The sequence below is a fragment of the Calliphora vicina genome, chromosome 3 (assembly GCF_958450345.1).
Source record: "Calliphora vicina chromosome 3, idCalVici1.1, whole genome shotgun sequence".
NCBI classification, from domain to species: domain Eukaryota; kingdom Metazoa; phylum Arthropoda; class Insecta; order Diptera; family Calliphoridae; genus Calliphora; species Calliphora vicina.
In genome coordinates, this window is record NC_088782.1 from 62,864,456 (window position 1) to 62,884,885 (window position 20,430).

General features: G+C 33.7%; 1 protein-coding gene across 15 annotated transcripts in view; it reads left to right on the forward strand.

Moving 5' to 3' along the window:
- The window catches only part of Mbs (Myosin binding subunit), a 155,825-nt gene that overhangs the window by 44,542 nt on the left and 90,853 nt on the right, over positions 1-20,430 (forward strand). For 9 of the 15 annotated variants that reach the window (XM_065504461.1, XM_065504463.1, XM_065504475.1 and 6 more), the window contains exons 2-7: positions 6,349-6,461; positions 6,843-7,143; positions 12,592-12,848; positions 12,922-13,019; positions 17,389-17,508; positions 17,594-17,687. In XM_065504461.1, the coding sequence (XP_065360533.1) occupies positions 6,349-6,461; positions 6,843-7,143; positions 12,592-12,848; positions 12,922-13,019; positions 17,389-17,508; positions 17,594-17,687 (983 nt within the window). The remainder of the gene's footprint in view (positions 1-6,348; positions 6,462-6,842; positions 7,144-12,591; positions 12,849-12,921; positions 13,020-17,388; positions 17,509-17,593; positions 17,688-20,430) is intronic. The other 6 variants (XM_065504473.1, XM_065504472.1, XM_065504460.1 and 3 more) reach the window with 2 other exon arrangements.

A 20,430-nucleotide genomic window follows, 5' to 3' on the forward strand; every position in this document is an offset into this window, starting at 1 on the left:
AGGCTTCACATCAGAACAGCGTCACCGCAATTGACTTGATTCATTCTTGGCTTCAAAATATGAGCAGTTGTTTTGGCTCGGAATCCATATGTTGCCAGAAAGATGGAAAAAGGTCATAGTTAACACTGCCGAATACTTTGAATAAATTTATATTGTACAAATGTTTCAAAATAAAATCTAAACAATTTGAAGTCATACAATTGTAAATTTCTGAAATTCTATTGAAAAAATCTGAAATTCAATTTGAAATGATGTAGAACTGATCCCTATCACTATGGAACTAGTCACTTGATTGTTACAAATTTTGTGTTATACTTATATAGGAATTCCCGACCAACTACAACAACTCATACATTGATTATTCTAAACATACGAGTATCTATTATAATTTTACTTTCATTTTAAAATATCAACTATAAAACTAAACTCTCAAGAAATTTCCCATTTTGTTTGTTATTGTTATTTTATTAAACATCGATATAATAAATATTTACTTAAAATATTATATGTAATATTATTTAAAGCAAACAACAACTGTGAAAAATTTGAAAAAATCCCATGTCGAAATTGTAATATTACTAATAATATTGATAATAAAGTCTAGAAAAAAAGTACTGAAATTGTATAAACAATTTTGATTTGATATCTAAATTTCATTAGAACTTAAAAGTCGAATATAAAGAAAACAAATATCATTTGCTCTACATGTCTGGTTGGGAACTGGCTGAATTTCCGTTAAATATTTCGATGATATCATCTTTTATTATTTAAAATTTTCTTTTGTTTTTATTTAATTTTCTTACAAAATATTTTTGTGTTTTTTTTTTAGATTTATTTTTTATTTTTTTTGCAAGAAATAAATGAATGAATGTGAAGTGGGTTCTTTACTACAAGACATTGAAGAACTGATAATTGTCGTATCTGTGCAGTTTTTTTTTTTTTGAAGTTTCAGTTCGTTTGTAGTTTTTTTGTGTAAATAAATTATATTAACAAAAAACATTAATGCTGAGAAATATATGTTTAATGTTTATTATTATCAAAGAAAAATAGATAACACTTTAGCTATCAATATGTAGACCTTTATCAGAATGTCTATAAACCTCTAACAGGAAGACATTTAAGGTCTTAGCATAGTAAGCACGATTGTTGTTCCTTGAGTTCCTTGAAATGTTAAGAATAGAGCTGCCATCCTTTAGCATTTATTTAGTACAAATGTGAACAACGAATTTTACTTGTGAAAAATTACTCAATTCGTAAAATTCGAATAGCAATTCCTCGTAAACTATACACACGGTACTGTAGCTGATCTTTGGTTTCAAACGGCGACACAAGCCACACAGTCAACCAAACGTTCTTGAGATGAAACGACGCTGGACTCTTCTCTCTGGGGCCGTTTGGAAGACCGAACAAACATGAACAAACTACTGATGCTCTGAAAGATGAAATTAGGCGCTGCATCAAGGACATTTTACAGGTCATGTAATTTCTCGAATTGGTGAAGATAAATGGTCGCCTCGTTCTTGTGATTTAACGCCGCTGGACTATTTTATCTGGCGGAATTTAAAGACCGGGAGCAAACCACAATCAGTTGATGCTCTGAAAGCTGAAATTCGGCGATGCATTAACAAGATAAGCAAAGTGTTATTGAATGTGAGCCAACCTCGAACAAACTTGATGTTTTATAATAAAAAGTGTACAACACTCACATTATTGCTTAGCTTATTATTGTAATGAATTTAAGCAGACATGTTATGGTAATTTTAACAGACTAGTGTAAAGACGGCCCTATATAGTTTTGATCCATTTAAATCGCCTGGCCCTGATGGGATTATATCGGGGGACTTGCATGGACATTATCCATAAAGGCCGTAAAACCTCTCATACGAAGTCGAGGACTATAAACCTCCTTGACACTGCGCTTCACTCGCTTGAGGGTTAAATTGAGAAATCCCTTGATTATGGGGAATACACAATTAGTTGCTTTCCGAGATATTGAATGGATGTGGTTATACCAAGCTACCGTTGCTTTCATAGGGAGAGTTCTGACCCGAAGGATCATTACCTCTTCAATGAGGAGGAGAACCACCATCTCTATTTTGACCAATATCTGGACCGCACAAGTTGGTGTACAATCTCACTCTTGTGGAATCTTGCAAATTACTCATTACTTTTGGTGCTTGATTCCACGGATAATGTCTCCGTAGCGGTATCTGGAAAATATCAGGATAATATATTACTTAGAATAGGATCGGCAGTACGCTCACTCTAGAGCATAACTTATCCGACAACGCGATATATCTCGGTATAATCCTGGATTCGAAACTTTCATGGAATCTTAACACTCAACCTATAGTGTTTAGTGGGGTGCTCTTCTGAAAGATACACAAATCGTTTCGGAAAATCTTACGACCTTCGGCACTTTTGATTACTTGCAATAAGACAGTCTGTTCTACGTTTCAGAATGACCCGAGTTTAATCCGTCAAGCGCTGTCAACCCAGCAACGACAGCTGTTACAACAACAATAACTTGCAATACGTACCACGCCAAAGGTTCTTTTAGCTATGATGAACAGGATGTCCGCTGATCTTATGGAAAAGAGAGTTGCTCTTAACTCTGACTCAATGCTTCGATTGCATGGAATATGGTGAACTATGGACTTAATATTCTGGAGGAAATACCGGAGAATATTGACTACTGTACTCCCAAAGCTTTCTTTTACAGAGAATTGACTATGTTGTTCCTGACGGGGCAGAATTCCGTTCTATAGAAGACTCCTTTTGAAGTTTTCACTAATGGTTCAAAGATGAGGGCATGTGTAGGCGGATTTTAGACTTCTGGGCCAATGTAGTGTCTGCAGACTGAATGGCAAGCCACAAAAGCCGTAAATTGGTTATCGTTTTATAGGATATACGGGGTTGATATTCAAATCTATATTGATAGCCAGGCTGGCCTCAAATCTATTTGGAACTCTACTAGGGGTTTCTATATAATATCCAACTTGGTTCTGGAATACCGGGGATATTTTAACGATATGACGAGACATTCTACACCTTGGAACCAAAGTGAACCAGGTAATCATATCGCTGATACTCTGTCAAAGAGGGGGATTTAGTTCTTGGAAGCGTAAATTAATGGAATTGTCAGGGTACCGCTTCCATGGTGCAAACGTATGTTTATGAATAGACTCTAAGATTATGCACAGACAAAGTGGTTCACAGAGACTACTTGTAGTACGACAATATGACCTGAATATAATTGTCGTCGACCGATTGCTATGACAAACATTCCGTGAGTTCAGCTGCAGTGATCACTGGTCAGAGCTTGTTCGCATTGAATGCCTAGACATTCACCACTATCGCCAATAACATGTAAAATTTTGTTCCCATTAAATATCCATTTCCCTCGAAGGGAAAATGGCTATTGTGTTATTCTCATGAACTTTTCATTCACAATAGCTGATTTTTATTCGTAACAGCTGTTTATTCTTTAAAAAATTTCATCTAAAAATTTCACTACATGGGGAATTTTTTCCCGAGAACAAAGTTGATGAACGAGAAATGGGAAAAGGGAACATATTTCATGTGAGGGGTGATTGAATCTCATTTCACAACTTCTGTACAAGTTGTCACAACGAGGAGGAGGAGGAAACGGTTGATCATTTCCTCTGTCCCTGTTCGGGCTTATAGGATCTGAAATTCAGAACGTAGCAGCCTATTTTTATACGACCTGATGAACCTGCCAGTGATGAACATCAGAATTATAAACGCCATCGTTCGTGAGACTGACTGGTTTTATAGAAATATGTTCCTCTTAGTTTACTCAAATAAAATGTGAACTTTTCATAGCGTATTTGTTATTATAGAGGTTGTTGACAGTAATTTGTTTAACATTTTTCATTTCAACACTATAATTATTTAAAACTAAATTTTATTTTAACTATTTGTGTTAACATTGTTAAAAAAATCACCTATTTTACTTTAACTATTCATTAATTTTGTTTAAACAAATTGTTTAATGTTCAGTTCATTCATCTATTTTATTTCAAACGTTTTTATTTCTAACGGAGTTTTGTTTTGTTCTAAACAATTTGAAATAAATAATAAACAATAAAATACAACAAAACAAAAACTGTCTTCACATCATTTTTATAATGATTAAATAATATACAAAATTGTACAAGTATTTGTTTATTTCGCATAAATTACTGAAATGTTTGTTTAAAATATGTGTATTTTTAACGTTTTTATATTTATTATATTAACTATTTTAAAACGATTCATCTTTGTTAGTGTCTTTATTAATCTTGAAAATGGCTTAAAGTCTTTAGAAATTTTGTTTTGCTTTAACATATCTATATTGCCATAAATTATTTAAATAATTGCCAAGAATTTTTATCAAAAAAAGTTTATTTTTAGAGCTTTTGTCTTTAGCGCATTTGTAGACTATTGGCATTATATTAAAGGGTGGTAAAAATTGGGGTTATAAAGTAAATTGGTTTAAAAACACAGTTTTATATTGACAATTTCAGTTTTATTGACTTACAGTAGTTGACAAAACAATGGAAACTTTTCCAAATATTTCATTAGTAGCCTAAAATCTGAAATAATTTTTTAAAAAATTTTAACATTTTTGTAGTATTTTATTTGTATACTTATATTAACTTAATTTAACAAAAAATTAATTAATTAAATTCTAAAAATGAGAAATAAAAATTAAAAGACTTCTTTAGTACGGCATTGACAAAACAATGGAAACTTAGGTATTATTTTAACAAATATGGTCTAAACTTTGCAATAACTCAATATTTTGTTGGGTATCCCTTATTTTTTATAACTGCTACACATCGACGATGCATTGAACCAATTAAAGAGTCACTGGTCTCCTTTGAAATATTTTGCCATTCCCTTATAACCGCCTCCGATAAATCTTCCTTCCTGGTGTAATTTTTGGTCCTTATTTTTCGATCTACAATTTCCCATAGATTTTCTATGGGATTGAGATCTGGTGATTGGGCAGGCCACTTCAAAACACGTACCTCGTTGGATTGTAACCAATCGGTTACAACCCTAGAGGTGTGTTTCGGGTCGTTGTCGAGTTGGAATCTCCAAGCTAGGGGCATATTTGCCTCAGCGTATGGATACATAACATCGTTTAATATGGGCTGTATCCTATACCTGTCATGGTATCTTTTATAATATGAATAATATTGCCACCGCCAAACTTTACAGTCTTATTTGTGCACTTTGGATCTAATCTTTTTCCCTTTGATCGTCTTACAAATGTGCTCCCATCACTGCCTCTTAAATTGTATTTGGATTCGTCGGAAAAGAGGACAGTATTCCATTTCTGTATCGACCAGTTTAAATGATCCCTGGCAAAATTGTAGACGAACAGAACGGTTCTTTTTAGAAATGCGTGGTTTTTTCACAGGACGATAGCAACCAAGACCAGCCTCATTTGCTCTGCGACTAACTGTTCGGGTACTTATTTCTAATTTTAGGCTATTAACAACCTCTCGAGGAATTATTTTTGGGAATTTCTTGAACTCTCTCGCTATTAAATTATCTTGTCTAGAAGTAGTCTTACGAGGTCTTCCACCTAATTTTGAGTTTTTACAGAACCGGTCTCAGGAAATATCTGATTTATTTATTTATTTATCTGGTCAATACAGCGCCCAATTTTAATTTTAAGAGCTTTCTTGAGGTTTGTTACGCAAACAGAACTTTTAAGTGTCGCCAGGGAAAGTTTTAAATCACGAGAACGAGGTGCCCGCGGATCCAGTGGGTGAAAAAATGGTCATCTCACATGGAGGTAATGTGAACTGGCTACCGAGATCGTGCGATTTCAGGTCTATGCCAATAAGCCACAAACCACAGTGAACCTCAAACGAATAAAAAATGTCGATGATATCACACACTTTGGTTGTTTTAAATCTAAAGATAAGAAGCGTTTAATAAAAAAAACCCTTTAGTTTGAATTTGTCTTTATTCACCCCTATCGCGAATCAATATTTCACATGAAATATGCTCCCTTTTCCCATTTTTCGTTCATAAACTTTGTTCACGTGAAAAAATTCCCCATATTGTGAAAATTTTAGATGGAATTTTGTAAACAATAAACAGCTGTTACGAACAAAATCAACTATTGTGAATGAAAAGTTCATGAGAATAACACAATAGCCATTTTCCCTTCTAGGGAAATGGATATTTAATGGGAACATAAATTTCACATGTTATTGACGATAGGGGTGATTAATTCTTAATTATTTTAAGTAATATTAAGTAAAACCTTAAATAGATTAAACAATTAATTTTCATATTTTTTGTTTTTTTATTAACTATTTGCAGGCCTGCATAGATGACAATTTAGAAATGGTTGAATTTCTAGTAGAACAAGGAGCTGATATAAACAGACAAGATAATGAAGGTTGGACTCCCCTGCACGCTACAGCCTCATGTGGGTAAGTGTTTAACAAAAGAATATCTCAACAAATGATCTATTATTAATTATATTAATGTTATTGGTGTTAACGTCAACGTTAACAGCAACAGCGATGTTTGTGTAAACGCTGCCGCCGCTTTCTAAACCTCAACAAATAAACAAACAAAACCAAATTGCATAATTTCGAATTTCATCATCTAACCAAAACAAATAAAAAAAAGAAATGAAAAACGTTTTTATTTTATTTTTCTTCTAATTTCACTTTGTGTGCTGGCTGGCTAGCTAACGGCTGCATTCAAATTTTCAGTTTTTTGTTTTTTTTTTGTTCAACATATTTCTTAAATGCCTCTTAATTTGTTTAATTTTAATGTGTGTTTTTCTTCATATCATTTCTTTTTAGTTTTGTAAGCATAGCACGTTATTTAGTGGAACATGGTGCCGATGTTGCTGCCGTCAATAGTGATGGTGATTTAGCCGTGGACTTGGCTGTCGACATCCAACATTTGCCCATGATTGATTTCATGCAAAAAATGGTGGCCGAACAACAAATTGATTGTGCTAAAGCCCGTCAAGCTGAAGAACAGCAAATGTTGAGCGATGCCAAAAAATGGTTGCGTAGCGATGCCTCTGAAGTTGATCGACCACATCCAAAAACAGGTGCAACAGCGCTGCATGTGGCAGCAGCAAAAGGTTATACAAAGGTAATTTCAATTTAAATTTTGTTTTCATTTTTTTTTCTCTCTTATTTTTGTTGTTTTAATTGCAATTTATAAATGAAAACCACATACATTCAAATGAAATTATTTAATTTTTGGTTTGTTTTTATTTTCCGATCGGATTATGCACTACATGAAATTTGTAATTTAAAGAAATTTCTGTTAATAGTATTTTATGATAAATAATGTAATGTTTTTGATTTTATTAGTTAAATGGTTTCATTCTCATTAGGGGCTTTTCAAATCCCCAATATAAGGAGCCCAATATCTCTCCACTGGCCTTAGCTCCAGGCAGTTTAAGGGATTTTTCCTCTCTTGGTACAAATACCACATTATTGTTCTTGTACCACTCAAGACCTTGCTTATCATAGCGACAGGATGTCAAATAATTTTTTTTATAAAATTTGACTTCAATTTCCGTGCTCTGTCTTTGGCTTCTAAATTTTTAGCAGAGTTCCTGTCAGGAACTTTTTAAGACTTGTATGTTTTTAATCCTGAATTGGCTTTAACTTTTCGTACCAAATAGTCCGAGTACTGAGCTAACCGGACTGCTTTTCTACCTAATATGTTGGGTGATATTTTGAAAATGCTTTTTATTTATTGTCTTTAGAAACATCATGTGGACAAGCTCCCCCAATACTGTTTAATAACGTTAGTATAAGTTTGACGGTATACCTTTGATTGTTTTGCCAACGTTTTTGTAGGACCAAGTTAGGTTTTGTTGAAAATATTTAATAATTTTAGTACGTACTTTTTTCTCGTCACTCATTTTAATCAGATTAACAAGAGATGAACATAATTGACATTAAACATAATAACTGACATACTTTTCAAAGTTAATTTGATAAAAAAAAATCAAAATAATACTTTTTAAGGAAGTTGGAATACAACTCTTATGTATGGGTCGATGCTTCAAATTCTATTTTGGAGCTTCTTGATCGCGCACAGGAGAGCGATAAGGTGGTTATTAGTGGCAGTAGGGTATATAACTCTATTGATTCGCGGGATCATCAAATCAATGTGGGCTGTGTTTCACTGTTCTGTCGGTACTACAATGGAATGTGTTGTGATGAAATTAGGGAACCCGCAGATTTTTACGTAATTCATGTTTTTCATCAAGAACACATCCCTTTGTGGTGGATTGTCCAGTGGAGCGCACAACACTCTACAGGGATAATTCCTTCTTTAGCCGTACTGTCCGTGTGTGGAACAAACTTACCGCTGAAGAATTTTCTGTCATTTTTAATACAGGAAAGTTCAAAAAATAGAATGTCCACAAACGCAATGCTTTTTTACCAACACAATTGCCCAATTCACAATTGATGTCGTAGCGTTGTATCGTTGTATGTCGTAATTTTTTTTTATTAATGTTTTGTTTTTGTTTCGAAAAATTTGTTTGAAAAATATTTACGATATACAATGCTTCAACGCTACGACATGAATTGTGAATTGGGCAAATGCTTTTAATTGAAATTCATATTTAGTAAGATGTCAGCGACTGTTCCTTATTGAATTGTGAAAGAGACTGCCGCCCAAATATACAATATTTTCTTTGGTCGTTAATGACATACAACACTCCGCCATTCTTTTTAAAGCATCTCATAGTTTAGTTACAAAGCTTTAAAACATATTGTTAAGCTGAGAAGCTGGGTGAAGGGGGAAAAGGCTGGATAGTTGGAAGAGATGTTCAAACTCTCTGAGCCGAAACAAAATCGTTTAGATTTTGTACTCAGAATAATTTAACAAACAATATGAAACGATAGAAATGAATAAAACCAAAGGATTAGGAATTTTTCTAATTATTTATTAAATTATTTGGAAGGTGGATTCTTACCATAAGAAATAATATGATATCGATGTACACAATTCAGAGTTAGATTTGTATCACTCTCTCAAAAATAAGTATTTATGACACTTTACGATTGATTTAGTACTTAATGACAAGTGGAATGATACTGCAACACATAGCATTCTGCATTAGTATATATTGAGGAAAATAGGAATTGCAGGGAAATTAGGAAAATCGCTAAGTGTTGTTTTTGGCGTAAACACATATTAAAAGTATAGAGTGTCCTAAAACTCGACTTTTTAGAAAACCAGATTCGTGTTATTCGAAAAATTGCATTACAATATTCAGCTCAAGAATCCGTTTACTATTACTTCTCCTCTTTCTTACTCTATACCAGGGAAGCGCAAAAAGAGAAATTGTAGTTTGTGTGCATGTATGGGTTAAAAATAAAAAATTCGCAACAACATCAAGCAACAGAATGAAATATTTGTATTTTTACGCTCTATTGTTTGCAACTAAATGAGTTATTTGTATTTTTTACGCTCTTGCTGTGTGTTTTGTTTACTTTCGGGTTGTGTACGTGTAAATTCACGAAAATGTTCGTAATCTCAACAATATGAACGCCTACCAATGCTCTATACTGAGTGCACGACACTCAAATCTGGTGGAATATTATAGAGGAGCTTCTATAAGTTCTGTTGTTATTAGCATTTCAAACTAATAACCATCCTTGATCACATAAAATGTCTGTGAACGCACTGTTCACAAGAAGTATTGAACTTCGAAAACGATCATGATTACATCCACTTCCATAATGCTTCGAATTTTCTTAATGCGGCTTAGCAAAGGGAAAGTTCAGTGAACCAATATTCTGGTACGATTGCTGCTGCATTTCCTGTCGTCCTGCTAAACTGCGATATCAACAGGTTGTCAAATGTGCACAAGAGGCAAAAAAGAATACCACAGCATTTTACGTAAAACAGAGCCGTTGAGCTAAAAGAAAGTTCAGTGAACAATTATTTTGGCAGCTGATGGTTGAACAAATACTCACGCTTGAGGGTAAATTTCCCTGCAACAGAACAACCGATTTAACTGTCGACCTGCTGAACTGCGATATCAACAGGTTGTTAAATGGATACAAACGGTAGAGAAGCATACCACAGCATTTTACGTAAAATAGAGCCTTTGTGGTCATCTACTGTCAAAGTCATGGTGGGCTGGTTCCAAACTTCATCTTGACTTTAGTACCTCAGGACATTATGCAGTCCAAAAACAAGAATTCATGAATCATAAATTCATAAATTATTTGAGACACCTGAGGTGTAATTGTGCAATTCGATTCGAATTATCTCGTTTATAGAGAGTAATATTCCATTGAATGTACTGTTTGTCATCTTAATGTGGTTAATGGTGGATTTGATGGCGATACAATTGGTTCTTAGCTGTGCAGTAAGACAAAACTATGGAGGTTCATAGTCTGGTAAGGACTCTGGACACTCCACGATCTTGGAATAATATGATGTTAGACGTAGGAACGTCATGATATGGCATTAAATCGGGCGTCTTCTCGACATCTAGGTTAACTGAATATTGTCAGGTATCTCTAAATGAGATAGGGAGACATTCTAGGGGTAACCCTAATATAGGTCCTTGGAAATGTAACAGTTGGGCAAACTTTATATCTGTTGAATTGACCGGACGGAAACATATGATGGGCGGTGATGCAATGTATACCTTTCATCGTATTCCTCTTGATATTTGTCCACAACAATTTGATATTCTCTGCAGAACATCCGGAGTCTTACTCTGCAAAACGGTGCCAACTCAGAAAAAATCTGTATCGCGATCGTTCCCACTACAATTTGATATTCTCTCCAGAACTACCCGAGTCTTACTATGCAAAAGATTGCCAACTCAGAAAAAATATGTACCAACCGGAAGTTTTTCCCCGGAGAAGAACTTTCGACTACAGCAGACCTGATACAACAACATAATGTATTACGGCCTATTAACCTGTCGTTAGATGTTTATTATAAAATGGGGACTAGGACTAAGTCATAGTTAAACGGATATATACAGCTATAGTAGGTCCAATTCTTACATATGGATAACTGGTATGATGAACTGCAACTAGGAAGAACTATGTCGTAGACTAACTATACAAAAAAACAGTTCTTTAGAGGCACTGAAAACTATTCTGCATCCTTTTCCTATTGACCTTTACATTATGCCCGCCTCTGCCTGCAGTGCGGACAGCATTAAGGAATCTGAATGTTGGAGATCGGGACAAATGGCCATGCGGGGATTTTGGGCCTAAAACCTCCGATCTTAAGCCAACCTTCTCACTATATCACTCCACATACGGATATTGAAGGGGTATTCAAAGTTGAAGTCCCCTCAAGGAGTGAGTGTTGTTGGGGTAACTTCGTGTACGAATATGACACCAGGATATATACAGACGGGTGACAAATTAGCTGTGGTGTTGGATCTGCTGTTATCTGTGACGAACTTGGGATAGGTATCTCACTCCGTCTTCCGAACGAACGAATTTTTCAGTTTGGAATATTTGCAATCATGGTAGCCTGCAAGGTACTATAAGACTGCAACTTTCGTGGCAATATTTTGTAGACAGGCAGGCGGCGCATCTATCATTGAACTCAATGTAATAATGTGTTGTCTTGCTTATCTGACATTACTTTAGCCAGGATCCGTACACATAGAGACCACTATGGTAATGAAGACGCAGACGAGTTCGGCTGAATGGGACCTGTTAAAAGCTGAAAATGGCGTAATTTAGATTCATGTAGGGTGACCATGTTAATGTGGCCCTCTTATGATTAAAAACCCACTTTGTAACTCATAAACCGAGATAGAAAGGATATATCAAGGTTACTGACAGTATTAACGGGTTACTGGGTGCTCGTTAAGCATACTAGTCGAATCGGACTACCCATCTCATCTCAGCAATCACTGCTGCTACAACAACAACATCGGACTCCCCTTCAACAAAGACAGGGAAAGTTAGCAAGTGGGTTTTCATATTCACTGCGAATACCCGTCCCTAACTTTTATGAGACACAGAATTCTGTGCAACTAAAGGTTCTTTTATGAAGCCCTTCCTGTCTTTAAATTTAAATATATGTCCAATTTTACATGACTGGCTATAAATCAGGCTGAATTTGACCGATTGCAAGGGGTATGTTGGCTTTGAGGTCCGCTGTAGTTTGTGGCTTATTCGCATAGACTTGCGACTTAAGAAAGCTCCGCAAGAAAATGTGTAATAGGATTAAAACATTCATCGTTGGTGATTATATAATTTTTCACTTTGGAACATATCTTTGCTAGGCAGTTATTGACTAATCACATCCTTATAGATAATAATATTAACTTAACTCTGAATAATTATAGCATTTACTTGCTTCCGTTGAAAATTATTTTCTGTGGAACGAACTTTCAATTGATACAGCTGTCCTTGACTGGACAATATTTGGCCGAATGAAACTCGGGTTGTTCCGGATCATACGTTCAACATTGATTTCTGTCGAGCAAAAACAACTTATGTATAATCGTACTCTATTTTCCTTTACATTAGTACTCTATTTTCCTTTTCTTAGATTAATATAATGTCCACATTTCCCTTACAGGTTTTAAGTTTATTGCTCGCGGGTCGTGCTAATGTTGATGCTCAAGATAACGATGGCTGGACACCACTGCATGCGGCTGCTCATTGGGGACAAAAAGAATCGGCAGAAATGTTATTAGATGCCATGGCCGATATGGACTTACGAAACTATGCCGCACAAACATGTATAGATGTAGCAGATCGTAAAATGGTTAAATTCCTCGAAGAATACAGAGCAAGTAACAAACGTATGAAACGAAGGCCATCTAGTCAAATCAGGTATACATCTAATTTTCCACTAAACATTGGAAAATAATAATAATAAAACTTTTATTTAATTCTAAATTTTCAGTAGAATCTCAGATACAATTGAAAATCATATCGATAAAACACCCACTAAAATTATACGCGTTGAAGTGCGACCAGAGAATAATAAGGATCATGTCAATGGTAAGTGTAAGTAGGATTATTATAGTTATAAAAGGTATCATCATAGTTATTACTTTTAAATAAATTTGGATTTATTAAATAAATATTTTTCTTATTTATTTATTTTTCTTAACTGTATAATTTTGTTTCGTGTGCGTAACTGTGTGGTGGGCGTTATTTGTTTTTCTTTTTTTTTTTAAATTTCATTTGATATGCTCATACAGGGTCCCATGGGCGTTAGGGCAAACTGTTTAAATTGCTGTTTTTCATTTCATTTATCATTCCATTAGTTTATTACATTTTAATTGAGCCCTTCTCGTTAGCATTTTATCCCCACATGACTTTGTCTTATTTGCATTTTATTTCATTTACAATGCGTCTCTCTTTCCATCTACACATCGATCACAATTCATTGATAAATCTGTTTATCTTACAGTATACGATCATTTTGTATTTTTTTTGTTGTTTTCAATTTTATTAAATATTGACGTTTGTTGATCGTTTATCTTGTTTCTTTTGTTGTTTTTAATCTTCTTTTTATATTCTATTCCCATAAATATTTGATTTCGTTTCTACATTTATATATATACATAAATATAAATTGTTTATGGCTGTGTTTAATGTTGTTCGTATTGTTGTTGATTGTCGTTAAATTCGTTGTCGTCTATAGCTTCAACTTCAGTGGCCTCCACTTCGGGCCTAACGTCCAGTAGTTTACCAACAAATTCGGAATCCGAAGAAACTGATTCAGATTTAACCGATTCCACAGAGAGTTCGCATTCAACCAGCCTTTCTGATCGTGAAGGTATCTTTAGATTAATATTGATTGATTTTACTTTTTGTGTTGTTTTTTCTTTCTTTAATCAAATACTGCACGTTTTTTTAAACTTGATTAACTTTTGTTTTAGATTCTGTGAAAGTTCTAGTTTTTTTTTTTTATTAATTTTGTATTTTTTTTAAAAACATCTCATTATTTTGATTTTCTTTATAATAAGTAAAAGAAAGAAATGTATTTTATAAGCAAAAGTTTAAATTGTCAAACAATCGGTCAGTTAAAGGACTCTAATTTAATGTATGTTCAATTCTGCAGTTAGAAATACAACAATCTTCTTATTCGCAAATATCAAAAATAAATTGATTTATGAAGTGTTATTTTCAGAAATATTGCATTTATTGCCCATTTCCCTTAAATTGCATCTTTGTTTTTTTTTTCTGCAGAAAAGGCAACTTTGCGAATGGGCTACACTTTGTTTTCTTAAAATGCCACTATTAAAAACTGCTACGGAGTGAGAATTTTGCCTTTTTAAACATAATTTTATTACATTTTGCACTTAAATTGCAGTTTTGTGTTGTTTACTGAAGAAAAGAAAACTCTGTGAATGGGCTACACTTTCTTTGCTTAAAATGTCACTATTGAAAGGTGTTATGGAGTGAGAATGTTGCCCTTTTAAACATATTTTTTCTGCAGAAAATGCAACATTGCGAATATGCAAAATTGTTGTATCTTTTAATGTCATCGAGAAAGGGTGTTACAAAGTGATAAAGTTGACTTTTTTAAACAGCTGACACTACAATAATATTTGTATAAAAAGTAGGGTTCTTATCTGGCAAAAATGTTTCCTTTATTACATTTTGCACTTGCATATTTGTATAATTTTCTGAAGAAAAGGCAACTCTGCGAATGGGTAACATTTTCTTACCTTAAATTGCCTGCGAAATGTTGCCTTTTTTAAACAGCTTACTCTTCTATTTGGTTTCTAGGAAAAGGAAATACAGTGAGACCTCGATTATCCGTAATGGTCGGGGCCGGGAGCAATCTGGATAATCAATTTTCCCGGTTAATTGAGTACCAATTTTAAGTAGTTTTTTAATACATATATTGCACCCTGCTCCATCAGTTGGAGTAATATCGTCCAATTTGTTGGACAAACTTTCACAATAACGTTTTCAGCATTAAGGCAAACTGCTCTCAGGTAAACAATTTCAAAAAATGTCTGTTTAATCTCCATTATCTCATTTGTGAGTTTTTTCATTGATATGAATTCATTTAATTTTTCCACGATAATTTTAGCAGCTATATATTTTTCTCCTGCTGCGTTAAGTTTGTGAATACAATGTCGCTTTTTTATTTAATTTTGAGTGAAATATTTTAGCCTTTTCTTCGCTGTTAATCCAGAAATTGCAGTACCTTTAAATCTTTCCTTCCGGAACCATTCATAAACTGCAAAATCTACTTTTGTATATGCTTCCGAATCATCGTATGCAATAGAGGGAATTCCCCTTTTTCGTTTTATTCACATTGTTCAAATTAATTGTTCAAAGATAATCGAAACAAATTATGCTTATAATTGCGGATAATACGGTTAATCGATGCAAAAAAAAATTAAATCAAAAACAAAAACATTTAAATTTTCTTTCCCATTTAATTGATGTCGCCGGTTAATCGAATCACGGATAATCGAGGCCTCACTGTATAAAAATTCATATTTTGCTAATGATTTCTTCAGTAAATTTTGAAGCACGTACTGCTGCTAAAGACGCTCATATATTTGGTGTATGTATGACTTAAACATTTTCAAATTTTTAGTTTTTATTTTGAAACATTTTTACAATATAAATTTATTCAAAGTATTGGCCATTGTTAGCTATGACCATTTTCCATCTTTCTGGCAACATATGGATTCCGAGCCAAGATAACGGCTCATCTTTTGAGGTCAAGAGCGAATCAAGCCACTATCGGATACTCTGTTCTAAAGTTAAGCGTATCCCAGAGAGAGCGTTCTGCATTTAACGAAACACATAGTGGTCGGACAGGACAGGACAGGGTCTGAACTATAAGGAGGACGAAATGTCCTAACCTCTTTATTATAGGTTTAGCAACATGTGGCCGGGTGTTTACGGTTTCATGTCTGGCCTCATATTCTGGGCATTTTTCGGCAAATGCTCGCTTCAAACGAATGAGTTGCATTCGGTACATGTTCCATGTGATGGTTTGGCAGATTTTAGCAGCTCATAATAGATAGGACGTTTTTGGTCCCACCAAATACAAAGCATTACCTAGGCGCCATGGATATTTGGCTTTGGTTTCGATTCGACTGGTTGTCGGGCTTCACAGACAATCGCTTTCGCTTCGGGTTATCGTAATGGATCCATTTTTCATCGCAAGTAATGATTCGGTGCAAAATTATTGTCTCTCAGCTTCTTGTCGTATGGTACCCAATTTCCCGGCTTTTGGATGAATCCAGCTGCTTTCTAACGTTTTGAAATTGCTGATTGAGTAGCTCCAAATGATTTGCAAGCTCTTGTCTAGTTTGACATCTGTCTTCGTGGAGTAATGAAGACCATGAATTGTCTTTAAACTTTTTTGGATGGCCTGGACGATCTTTGTTTTCCGTGTCAAAATCACCACTTCTGAACTGCACAAACCCTCTCTCTCACGTTGAAACCGATGTAACACATTCACCATTAGCTTTGGTGAACAATCGGTGTACTACAGCATCACTTTTTTTCAAATTAGAGAAGTAAAACAAAACTTCTCGCAATGACGCCTTGTTGGCAAAAAAAAAACTTTCTTGTTTACACTATAACCTAGTGAGAATTAACGACAGATATGTACCCTTCAAAATGACATATAAGTTATTAAAATGTCAAAAGATTCGCCATCCATTGTAAGTCCCCTCATTTTTAAGTCATACAACCAATAATTTGTTCTATTGTGATGATGAAATAGGGCATCATTTTAGAAGAGTAGGACAATATTTTCTGAATGAATCTGTAGCAATGAAACATTTTATTTTTGAAAATATATTCAACATATCTGTTTGGAAGCATCTACGATGGGAAAAGGTATTTAAAATGCAAAATTGGGAAAAACTTCCTCAACTGTTGTTGAGTTGACAATCTTTGGTCTTGAGAAACTCTTGTCGTTCCGCAGCGAAGATCATTTGTAGTAGAAATTAATTTTTTTATGAATTTCTCTTGGTTTTCAACCTACTCTTCGCAAAATTAAATTAAAATTTTTCAACAAAGTAAGTGATATCTGAAAACCAACAATAATTGTATTTCACTACTTCTTCGAAATTTCTTCCATTAAGCATTAAATGTTTTCAAGCCTTCTTGCTGTTATTTTCTTCTGCAAGCATTTAAAATTATATCATTGCAAATATATAAGTTAATTTTATGTCATTTTCAAATTCTGTTATTTAAATTCAAATGTTCTCTCACACTTTTTAAATATCTCTTCTATATTTCATTTAATTAAAAGAAAATAAATAAGTTTTCAAAATACTACATATTTTATTGTTATTTTTAACAACTTTTTCATAACTTTATAATCATTATATATGTATATTAATAATTTTAATTACTATTTTATTATCAACACTTGTAGATGATAAATCATCTATGCAGAAAACCACAAATGAAACACCCGCCACAGAAGATGAGGCGCCATGGCGACGTAATAATGTCACACGTGTGCGTTCAACCAATGAAAGTCCAATTAAAAATCGTATGTATTTTATTGATTTATATTTATTTTGTATGCATATATATATATTGTTGGTTTAAATTAATTAAATGTTTGTTTGCAATAGAAGTTCCTGATAATGAAGTTAGTAAAACAAATAATGCCACCACAGAGACAGATGTTATTTTAAGACGAACTCAAAGCTTTGAGAATGATGAAAAGTAAGTAGAAATTTTATTACTTTGAATAATTTAAAAGAATTTTATTTGTTAAATGTTTTCTTTTTTTGTAAGTTTAAAATTTGTTTAAAAATTTGCGTGAATATTTGGAAAAAGTAAGCATTCAAAGGTGTTTAGAGAAAAATTCGAAATAAAATGTTATTTTCAATTTACAATTAATTCACTTTTGCACACTGCTCTTAATATTAATAATCACACAGTTCGCTATCCAGCATAAATTTATATTTGATGTCAAATTTAGAATATTTTGGAATCTATTCAATCCTTTACAAAGTCAAACGTCTGTATAGATTTGGGAATCTTTTTTAAAACTTTCTTTGATTTTGTTGGGTATTGACTTCTTCAATCAGGAACTTTCCAACATAGTGATGCAACGATATTTGCCATCATTGGAATGACGTTGTGCGGAATATCATTCTCTTAGATTTAAACAAAGATTTCATGATCGAAATCAGTTTTCCATCATATAATGCATATAATCGATTCCATTACTGGTAAGCAGAACTGTAGCGGTGGGATGAACCAAACGTGATGCTACCGTGCCCAATTGGGCTAATTTTATTTGTGGAACTTTTAATTATCGGTGCTCATTTACTACAAATTTGTTGGCTTTCTATTATAATTTATTCATTACTAGATAAGCCAGGTCAGCGTTACCAGTCATAAGTAATTATTTTATATTGTATTTTAAAGGTACTTAACCGTTCATGAATTCTTATTTTCCTAATTTAAATTAAACAAAAGGAACAAAATTTACAAAATTTTAATTTCAAAACTTTCAGTTCAAGGTGTAATTTCAAAAACTCTATCGGACAAAACCACAACTTCACACTCCTCAATTTCCATAAAACGTATACATACAGTGGTGGCCAGGAATTTAAGACAAAAATTGTTTGCTAAATTCCACGTGATTGTCAATTGTTTTTTCAAATATTTCCACAAATATGTATGCATGAGGACTGTTTTAACACACAAGTGTGTTTTATTCGACTGTGTAAATTCATACATATTCACCACGAACACATACAATTTTTCTACAACTTGACGAAAAAAAATTTTTTAAATAAACATATTTTCTCACATTTATACCATTATATTTTTATTATTATAATATATTCGGACCAAATTTCGTATTTTTAGTTCCATTAGTTTCGGTCATATCATGTTATTAACAGCGGATGTTCGCTGAGGTGGGTCAACGTATTTCCACATATCTTTGTCCATATATGTTTTACCGATTTTTCCAAACATTTTACAGAAACTAGAAACATTAATAATAAATTTCATACCCTTAGAGGTCCTTTTATTTTGGCTCTATCGCACTTAAAATTCTGTTGGTGAAAAAAATTCAAGTATTTGTCTTAAATTGGTGGCCACCACTGTATATATATATATGTCCTTTATTTATTTTAAAATAATCATATAAATACATATATGTAATATAAAAAAATAAAAGTTCATGTTGAACATAGGGCATTTACAATTTCCTTCCATTTTCTTCGATCCCTGGCAAGATACTTAATTTGGTTCCATGACTTATTAACAGTATTACATTCTTGTTTAACCGCTCTTATCCACGTAGTGCGTGGTCTTCCAGGTCTACGATGACCATGAGGGTTCCATTGAAGTGCTGATCGGGTGATATCATCTTCAGGTCTTCTTAAAATGTGGCCAATCCATGTCCATTTTCGCTTCATTATTTCGTGTTCTATTGGTGTGTTGTTTGTAAGTCTTAAGAGGTCTTCCGTTGATATGGTGTTTGGCCAGAAAATACAAAGAATCCGGCGCAAGCATCGGTTTATAAAACCTTGAAGTTTCTTTAAATTGGACTGTGTTATTCCCCATGTAGTAGAGCCATACAACAGCACAGACTTTACACTGCAGTCAAAGAGCCGTAGTTTTGTTTTCCTACTGATGGTGTTGGTTCTCCATACCTTATGCAATGATTGAAATGCAACTCTTGCTTTATTTATTCGCGCCTGTATATCATCAGTAGTGCCGCCATCTTTTGTAATTACGCTTCCAAGATAGTTAAATGATTCCACATCTTGTATTACGATATTTTCCAGTTTTAGCGGCGTGATTGAAGTTGTGCCTATACGCATAAGCTTTGTCTTTTTTAAATTAATTTTCAAACCGATCTTCTTCGCATTTACAGAAAGTTGTTTTAATTTAGCTTCTATATCATCGAAGCGGTGTGCCATTAGGCAAATGTCGTCGGCATAATCTATGTCATTTAGTTTTTCGGCCATGTTCCACTGTATGCCATTTGGGGCTTCGATATTGGTTTGCTCAAGTACACTGTCAAGAAGCAGAAGAAATAATGTAGGTGATAGAATACAGCCTTGTTTCACTCCAGCAGAGGAAGAAAATGGTACACTGGTGTTACCTTTAAAACGTACTCGACTGGTGGACTCGTTATATAGTTCTCGGATGAGCATAACAATTTTATTGGGAATACCTTTTCATTAATGTCTGATTACTTGGCTGACTACAATTTTGATATTTTGGGTCATTTGACACATACATTGGTTACTTTATACATCCCAGATAATCTAGCGTGAAGTCAATTGTTACTTTAGTGTCTCTAAGTAATCTATCGCAGTGTGTATCCTTGCAATCTGGGTCCCTTTAGGAATAATCCATTTTACTCTCTAAAAGTATATAATGTGAAGTAAAACTTCCCAACCACTTCTTTCTAAATAGCATTTAACAGGTATTGCAA